This window comes from Salminus brasiliensis, chromosome 23 (assembly GCF_030463535.1).
Source record: "Salminus brasiliensis chromosome 23, fSalBra1.hap2, whole genome shotgun sequence".
NCBI lineage: Eukaryota > Metazoa > Chordata > Actinopteri > Characiformes > Bryconidae > Salminus > Salminus brasiliensis.
Genome location: NC_132900.1, coordinates 30,373,721 through 30,383,720, shown reverse-complemented (window position 1 = coordinate 30,383,720; position 10,000 = coordinate 30,373,721). Strand labels below are relative to the sequence as shown.

At 47.6% G+C, this 10,000-nt stretch overlaps 1 protein-coding gene across 1 annotated transcript in view; it reads right to left on the bottom strand.

Moving 5' to 3' along the window:
- cux1b (cut-like homeobox 1b) overlaps positions 1-10,000 on the bottom strand; it is a 171,508-nt gene that overhangs the window by 52,443 nt on the left and 109,065 nt on the right. The window contains exon 9 of the mRNA XM_072668403.1: positions 867-915. Within this exon, the coding sequence (XP_072524504.1) occupies positions 867-915 (49 nt within the window). The remainder of the gene's footprint in view (positions 1-866; positions 916-10,000) is intronic.

Genomic DNA, 10,000 nt, shown 5'->3' with positions numbered 1-10,000 from the left:
TTTAATCAGTAAAAAACAAACAAACAAACAAACAAAAAACAATAAACAATGTTTAGTAAAATGAAAAAAAAAAAACCTGGATTTTCTAATGGCCTTTATTTTGGAAAATAAAAATACCTGTAATTTGTAAAGTAAGGTTACAAAATTAGTTTTTATTTTAAAAGGCCTTTATTTTGGAAAAAAAAGTTAATTTCATTGAATATCATTTTAGAAAAACTTTATACAGACATTTTAGAATGAAATTAATCATATTTAATGGCCATTCTTCTTAATAAAAGCAATTTAAAAAATAATAATAATCTAAATTTAAAATAAAAGTGTTGATTTAGAGATCTGCATTTGCAGGAACGATCACCTCAGATTATAATTTTCCAAACAGTCATAATGCATAACTCATGTCTTTAAATGAGGGAGTAAATAAAAACAAAAAATATTGATTTTGTAAAATAAAAAACAGCTAAATGTTTTTTTTTGTAATATAAGAAATGATTTTATTTTTTGTTTAAAAAATAATTTTAGACAAATTTCATACAGACTTTCTAGAAGTAAATTCTTATTTATATTCCTCTTAATAACAAAAATAAAAAATGATTAAGAAGAATATAAATATAAATGTACTTCTAGAAAGTCAGTCTGAAATTTAGGAATATTTGTGTATATATATATTTCTACTTCTCATCCCAGTGGAAGCCAGCATTGTTCCGGCTCTCCTCGCTAAGCTTTTGATAGCAGAAGTGACATCAGCGTGTTTGGCGTCGGGCCGGAGAACAGCTGTCGGTGTACATTCAGGATATGAACTCCGTCCAGCACGGCGGGAGGACTCTCCCTTTCTAACGGGTCAGGGCAGAAGTGAGGCGGGCTCTTACCTGATTGGCTCGCTCCAGGTCGGTCATGACCATCTCGATCTCATCGGCCCTGCGGAGAGAGCAAAAGCAAGGGTAAGGTCAGCGAACAGTGGACGAGCCGAATCCCATATAGGAGCTCAAAGACGTGTCCAAATGTTTGTGGACACCCCTTCTAATGAATGCATTCGGCTACTTTAAATGCACACATACAGCTTGTCTAGTCCCTGTAGAGAAGAAGTACTGCCAATAGAATAGGACTCTCTGGAGCAGATAAACACTGATGAACCTATTGGCTCCATGCTGCCTAATGCCAGGTGTGGGCTATAGAGGTGGGTATAAAGCCCCCCAGCATTGAGCTGTGAAGCAGTGGAAGAACTGTGTTCTCTGGAATGGTGGTGGTGGTGCTCCATCCAGTACGTTTAGGAAAGGGGAGTTGGGGATGATGAGGTGGGGTGGTGATCATCATCATCTAACATCCTGACCTCACTAATGTTATTGTTGCTGAATGCAATCAAATCCTCACAGCAATGCTCATCTAAAATTTAGCAGAAAGCCTTCTTCTTCTCTGGACAGTAGACACCGTTCCTCCAAAAAAAAAAAAAAGCAGGATCGGCTGTTTTAATACCCTTGATTTCAGAAGAAACAACAAATAAGCAGGTGTCCCAATACTTTTGTCAATATATGTCCAAATAATCGATCAGTATTACAAACATGATATCGTGATACTTTATGTCGATATTTTCACAACAAAGCATGACCAGTGTTGACGAACGAGGACACACACACGCGCGCGCACGCGCGCGCACACACACACACACACACACACACACACACACACACACACTGCAAGCACTGGCCAAACAGCTGTTGCTGCAGTCACTGAAGGCACACGTAAGAATGGATCTGGCACATTATCAGAGGCGGGATTGGACCCGGTTCATCTTTGGCTCAAATAAATGAATGCAGATTAAGTGCAGATCCTTGTGTGTGTGTGTGTGTGTGTGTGTGTGTGTGCGCGCGCAAGTAAGTAAAAGGAAGTTTGGTGCGAGTGGCGCTGACCCTCAGTGAATACACACTGCCGTTCGCGCACACACACACACACCTCAACAGGCCCATTAAGCCCTCTCAGTTTCACCCTAATCCAGTGGGCTGTGAGCTCGGGAGTCCTGCTTAAGCCTCTCGGACCAGCTTGCGGTAAAACAGAGGGATTACATTAATATACTCTTTAGGCTCTGCTTAATACACACTAATCTGATATAATATTTACCCCCCCCCCTTTGATTCACCCACTCACCCCGCCAAAGTGCCGCTCCCAGCGACTGGGCTCACCTGGCAGGACACACACTGAGGACGCTCGCTTTTTGAAGACACTCCGGTCCCACTGTGTTCTACACGACTCCTTTACTCTACTGGTACAGACCTCCACACTGTGAGCCCACCACATCAAGCTTCGTAAAAAGTGACCACCAGACCATCACTGCAGGAGGACCCGGGTGTAACACTGGTCCCGGACTGGAAGGGTGAGGACTGGCCACGGACGCAACGTCACCAGGCGACCAACAGGGCCCACCGCTCAAGAAGACGCCCGTGCCGGCCAGCATCCCACTGAAGTGATGTGGGAACAGAGGGAGGCCAACTGTGACCCCTCTCAACCCGGACCACTTTTTACCGCAGGCCGAGGTCTCATTATAATGTACCGCATTATAATGCGGCTGGATGAGCAGGCGTCCACAAACTTCAGGCCATGTAATGCAGCTTGTTTACCTAGGCTAATTGAGTTGAACTCGGCCTGTGGTCCACTTTCAGCATTAGATGCAATTGAGAGCGCGTGCACACACACACACACACACACACACACACCCCTGAAATGACTGGCAACAGCGACAAGAGCCACAACAAGTCCAGAGGTGCCAGTCACACTCCCTAGTGTGTGTGTGTGTGTGTGTTAGACGCCACGTTTCGCTTGTGTTAAAGCGTCTGGGTCCACGCGCAGAAGTCGCGCCAGTGCGTTAATTACACTAACGACCCAACATCTAATTATAGGTGATTCTGCATGAAGTATTTAATTACCTTAATTAACGCTCGATCTCTAATTACAGATGCGAGAGTCGTTTGGCGTGGGCGCGCTTCTTTGAAGGGGGGGGGTGGGTGGTTGGGAGGGGGGGGTGTGCTGTTCGTTCTGACAGTCATTGCAGGAAGGACACAGACATTGGCAGGACTGGCTGGGCGTCTGGGAAGGGGGCGAGGAGAGGAGAGGGCCGGTCCGAACCGGGACGTCCCGGATTCGAGGTCAGCGGTGCGCCTGGGGGCGACGGAGCAGACATAATAGGAAAGGGCTTTTCTCTTTAGCAGCTAAAAGCGCCGCCGCATTACGGTAAAGCAATACGTCCGCTTTTCCGCCCTCCCTCTGCTGCAGTATTACAAGGGCAGGGAGGTTGTGTGTGTGTGTGTGTGTGAGTGTCACGAGGTGAGGGGGGGGGGTATTTAACGGTAAGCGTTTCTGATACTAATGCAACCCAAATACAGCCAAAGCGCCAAATGTGATCATTTAATCAAAGTACAGATGTACAAAGTATTTTTTAAATAAACCGTCGGATTTGTGTGGATTTCCGAATTACAAAGGAAATAATGGCGGGACACCAAAGCAGATCAGTGATGGGATTTTTTTTTTATACCCTGATTGAGTGTATCTGTGGTCAGCCACAGCAGCGGCGGCGGCTCCGCTCACCTTATAAGCCACGATGAAAGGAAATTCTGCAAACAGCCAGGAATTGAAACGAGAGCGAGAGACAGACGGAGCGCGAGAGCGCGAGCGAAAGCTAGAGATGTACGCAAAAAATGAGGTCAATACCCCCCCTCCCCCTCCCCACCCCTCCTTTTCATCCCCCTCTACAATATGCCACACAAGATGGATGATTTTATTCTTTCTCCGCTGATCAAACGCGCTGCAAAGCGGCAGCTTTCGGAATACAAATCGCAGGACGTACGGAGAGCCTGCGCTGATCTCGGAGATGCACCAGAGACGAAATACACGCCGCCTTTCAGAGGACAGAAACGAGAATCGGAGGCTGGGCACGGACGGGGGATCCGACATCCAACCGGCCACGGCTCTGCTGCTCCACCGGCTCAGGTTATGGGCCGAGGAGAGGGAGAGAGGACTGGGTTCTGCTTACACGTACATAATACATATGGCTAACATTATATATAGGGACTTGCATAGAAGTAATCCATATGGGTCATATTATATATAGGTGCTTATATGTGCAAACCCTATTACATATAGAGCTGAACACAAAATAATACATATAGGGTCATATTATATATAGGGACCTCCATATAGGGCTTGAAATAAAAGTAATACACATGGCTAATATTATATATAGGGACTTACATATAGGGCTGAACACAGAAGTAATACATATAGGTCATATTATATATAGGAGCGTACATCAGCCATAGCCATACAAGTCATATTACACATAGGGCCTTACATACTGTATCAGTAATACATACAGTTCAATTTATATATAGGACTTGACACAGAAGTAATACATATGGGTCATATTATATATAGGTGCTTGCATATAGGGCTGAACACAAAGTAATACATATAGGGCCCTACCTATAGGGCTATGTAAAGGGTAATACATATGTGTCATATTACATATAGGGACTTGCTTATAAGTAATAATTATGGGTCATATTACATAGGATCCTACATAAGCCATACCTACAAGTCACATCGCACCTTACACATACTGTATTGTTAATACATATGGGTCAAATTATATATAGGTGCTCATATATGCAAACCCTATGGATCATATTACATATAGGGTTTAACATAGAGGTAATACATAAAGTAAGACTAAAGTCATATATATAGTTATATATAGGGACTTGCATGTAAGTAACACATACATATGGGTCATATTATATATAGGTCTTAAGAACATATGCCTATGGGTCATATTTCCTATGTAGGTGCTGGCAGACGTGGGGGCATGTGTATGTGTGTGTATGTTTGTGTACAGAAGAGGACGGGGCGCGAAGACCTGCTGCCGAGTGACAGAATGTGCGTGGACGGGAGAGAAGCCCTAGCAACCGTCTCTATGCGCCTCTCGTCCCTGGAGTCTAATTGAGCAATCAAGAGACCATTAGAATCCCAATTAAACAGGCGATTATGTTTGATTGGGTTTGATTAATCCAAGCCGTGGGGTGAGGTGGTGCGTGTGTGTGCATGCGAGTGTGTGGTGGAGAGGGGAGGGGAGGGGTGGTCAAACTGTTACATCAATGACCGTAACCCTTCACATGGCTACACCACTGACCATAACACCAGTGACCTGTAACACACTCCACACAAATACACCACTGACCGTAACACCACTGACCGTAACCCTCCACACTGTTACACCTCTGACCGTAACCCTCCACACTGTTACACCTCTGACCGTAACACCAGTGACCTGTAACACACTCCACACAAATACACCACTGACCGTAACACCACTGACCGTAACCCTTCACACTGTTACATCAATGACCGTAACCCTTCACATGGCTACACCACTGACCATAACACCAGTGACCTGTAACACACTCCACACAAATACACCACTGACCGTAACACCACTGACCGTAACCCTCCACACTGTTACACCTCTGACCGTAACCCTCCACACTGTTACACCTCTGACCGTAACACCAGTGACCTGTAACACACTCCACATTGTTACACCACTGACCTTAACCCTACACACTGTTACAGCACTAATTATTAATGCATCATTACGTATGTGTTCATTGGTCACGGCTGTAGTGGTTACTATAGTTACTGTAATGCTTTGGAAACACTGTACTTGCTAGTCGTGCCGATGAAACGAGTGAGTGAGTGACTGAGCGAGTGACAGGAGGGAGAGAACAAAGAATAAGAGGGAGAAATGTAGAGGGAGAGAGAGGGAGAGAGAGCGAGAGAGACGTGTAGAGAGAAAGAGAGACAGAAAGACGTAGAGAGACGTCTAGAAAGAGAGAGAGAGAGAGGAGACAGAGAGAGAGAGAGTGTGTGTGTGAGAGAGCAAGAGAGAGAGACGTGTAAAAAGAGAGAGCGAGAGAGGAGACGGGGAGAGAGAGAGAGAAAGACGTAGAGAGGGAGTGAGAGAGAGAGAGAGAGAGAGAGAGAGAGAGAGAGAGGTGTAGAAAGAAAGTATAAAAGAAAGACAGAAAGGTCCAGAGAGAGAGAGAGCTGCCTCCTTAATCAGCACTCTACACTGTACTCCACAGAGACACGGCTCCACTCTACCACACAGAAACATGACCTAGATACAGCCACACACACACACACACACACACCTATAGCAATCAGCAGACAGAGAGAACAGAAGAAAAGAAAAAAAAAGAGAAAAGAAAGTAAGAAATGTATAAAGTGTGAAGAACGTGTGATGTGGACTGCAGTGTGTGTGTGTGTGTGTGTAGCTGTGGGAAATGCCTGAGGCGTGTGTGTGTGTGTATACACCCTGCAGCCACTGTGGGGAGACACACCAACCGCCAACACACTCCAACTAACAACACACACTAGAGCCACCTTAGCAAAGCACTTATTCCAGTTCATTAGCCACCATCACACCCCCCTCCCCACCCACCCTTACACCTGTCCCTCCATCTCATTACCACACAACAGCCCACCTATCAGAACCACCCCTCCGTCGTCTTCCCTGCGCTCTACGCTTAAGCTGCACAGAAACTAAACCGCAGTCTGTGACGTCACGAAAACGGCTGTATATCCGTCCCAGAGTGCCCCCCAGAGTGTCCCCCAGAGTGCCCCCCAGAGTGTCCCCCAGAGCCCCACAGCTTTCATGTTAAAATCATTATACAATATATTACACAGAAGCTCCTCCAACTAGGAGGTTGTACAGGATGGCCTCCACGTTTGAGAGAGGAGGAATGGGAGGCCCTTAAACGACGCCTGCCGAGAATGTGGCCTAATCTGTAATATGAAAGAGAAGCATTCTCTTCTACAAGGCTTGCAGAACAATGCCCGAAATGCTTCCGTTCGACCAAAGGCAACCGCCATTCCTACATCCAGACACTGGCTCGAGCACCAGGCTGCGTGCAGCCCTTCTTCTCTCTCATGGGGCTCCGTGCTGGAATGATAATGGGAGCTCAGTGCTTGGACCCCCGAATATTGCCACTTGCAATGCAATCTGAAGGCCAGCACTCAGCTCAGTTTAACAGCCGCACAGAGGTCGCCATCAATTCCAGACCAAACCTAAACATCCGCTGACGGTGTGTGGGTTCCTACCAAACACCACTCACTCACACACACAGCTTAACCCTTTCTTGCCCAGGGCTGGAATACAATACGGGCCCTCGATCGAACCCGGGGTTCTTGAAACGTGTCCTTCGGTAAACTTCTCAGCGCGGATTGGCACTTATAAAGGAAGTGCTACCTGTGGGTTGGATGCCATGATGAGCACGAGAGAGAGAGAGAGAGAGAGAGACAGATGAATGCAGCGCGTGCGAAGGGAACCTGAGGGTGTAAATGCGACTCATAAGCCCCAATTTCCTCTTTCCTGGCCGGCTGTTTGGCAGGACGTGGGGGATTAGGAGAGCTCCTTTAGAGGCACTGAGAAAGGAGAGGGGGGGGGAGGGGGGGGGCGGACAGAAATACCCTATACACACACTCAGTGTCCCACACCACCCAGACACCCCTTCTAATTGGGCAATTCGTCTGCTTTAGTGCTCAGCACTGACCGACAGAACGGGACACTCCAGAGGGCCGCAAGCGTCAGCCAGTCTTGGGGGCGGGTGGGGGAGGGGGGGTAAAGCCCCCCAACATCAGGAGAAGCAGAGGGTACCTTTACCATACACCCCTTGTTGCAACCATGTGAGATACCAGAGCAACCACTAAGCAACCTCCTGAGTGACCACAGCCACAGGCCTTGACTTTTTACTGAGTACTGCTTAGCAACACAGAGGCAACCACCTGGAAATGGTACTACACCACGGACCCGATTTTGAAAACCAACTCTGGAACTCTTGGTTCCTAAATCTGGAAGTCCTGGAGGACCCACGGACTAGGCTCCTACTAAGGGTTCTTTAAACGATTCCATAGAAGAACCATGCCGATCAGCCATTACATTAGTACCACTGTAGACTGGCAGAAGCAGGAAAAATGGGCAAGCTTAAGAATCGGAGCCTCTTTGGCGAGAACCCAACTGTGATGTTCTAGACGACCGGGTCAGAACATCAGGCAGGTCTAGTGGAGTTATCCTGGTATGCAGTGGTCAGTATCTACCAAAAGTGCTCCGAAGAAGGACAATCCTTTCGGTCTCGGATCATGGGCGACCGAGGCTCATTGAGGATACCCAAACAACGTCTTCAGAGGCCTGCTGTGGCGGCATGAGGGGCACCTACATAATATTAGGCAGCGGTACTAATGTTATGGCTGACTGGGTTTTAGCTGCTCGTGTGAAACCAGAAGATCCGGACACTCCCAGAGTTATTTACACTAAACAAGGATGAGATGTGGGTTCACTGGTGGTCCGGTTTGGAGCTCAGAACCCGCAGCTCTCCAGTCCCAGAAATTCTGCCTTCTGAGACTCTGCAGTTAAAAAAGGAAACTGAGGGTTTGAGGAAGTCCATTGCTTTCTTCTTCTTCACTCTGGTGTCAAAGAACGACGTCCACAAATCTCAACCTGATGGTCAGGGAGAGGAGATGATGATGGATCCTCTGAATGAAACCCTCCCCCTGCTCTGCTCTCCCTCCATCTACCCCCACACCCCCCCCCCCTCTCATATCCTGTGCAGTGCTGGCCAAATCCTCCAGGGCCGCTACGACATTTCTCAGATTTAGACCATTAGACTTTCATTTCCCCCCCTGCACCCATCCCCCCTCTTTCTTTTCCTCCTCGCTGCCTCTCCTCATAACACCCTGTTGGCTTTTTGTTTCTTTTGCTCTCTCTCTCTCTCTCTCCCCTGCTCTCTCGCGCTCTCCCTCTCGCGCTCTCCCTCTGTCTTCTTGCTCTTCAGAGGCTACCAGGGTCACGCTTTTGTGTGTGCATGAGAGAAAATGGAAAAAAAAGAAAGACAAGAGACAGACAGTGTTATTATGGTTGTGAGTCAGGAAAGAGAGAAAGCGTGCGCGAGAGAGCGAGAGAGGGATGACTAGAGAGGATGCCATTGCTATTCTTCACACACTCTCTTTCCTCAGGCCTCATCCTGCCACTCTCACTCTTCCACCTTGCCCCCCCCCCCACCGCCTCTTTCCTTTGGTCCGAGAGGACGAACCGGCCGTCTGAGAGTCTTATACCTGCCTCACGGACTGTCTGCAGTTACTCCAGTGTGTGTGTGTGTGTGTGTGTGTGTGTGTGTGTGTGTGTGTGTGTGTGTGTGCGCTTTGATGTTGTAAACATGAAGTTTTGCATATCCAGTTGTGTACTGAAGCTACTAACATTGCTAACATTACAAAACTTTACACTCACCTCAGGGAGGACTGAGTGAGTGTTTGGGGGAGGGAGGATTGAGGGTTGAGTGTTGAGGGAGGGAGAGATGGTTGAATGTTGAGGGAGGGAGAGATGGTTGAATGTTGAGGGAGGATTGAGTGTTGAGGGAGGGAGGGAGGGTTGAGTGTTGAGGGAGGATTGAGTGTTGAGGAAGGGAGATAGGGTTGAATGTTGAGGGAGGGAGATAGGGTTGAATGTTGAGGGAGGGTTGAGTGTTGAGGGAGGGAGAGATGGTTGAATGTTGAGGGAGGGAGGGTTGAGTGTTGAGGGAGGGAGAGATGGTTGAATGTTGAGGGAGGATTGAGTGTTGAGGGAGGGTTGAGTGTTGAGGAAGGGAGAGAGGGTTGAATGTTGATGGAGGGAGGGAGGGTTGAGGGAGAGATGGTTGAATGTTGAGGGAGAGAGGAATGAGTGTTGAGGGAGGGAGAGATGGTTGAATGTTGGGGGGGAGGGTTGAGTGTTGAGGGAGGGAGAGATGGTTGAATGTTGAGGGAGAGAGGGATGAGTGTTGAGGGAGGGAGGATTGAATGTCATACAGTGTTCAAAGCCTGATCAGCAAGTCTGCCACTCTTATTACGCAGCGCTGATTAGTGGGATTCCAGCTCATCATCAGCCTCAAACGTCCAGAGCAAAACTGAGGAAGCAAATTTCAGA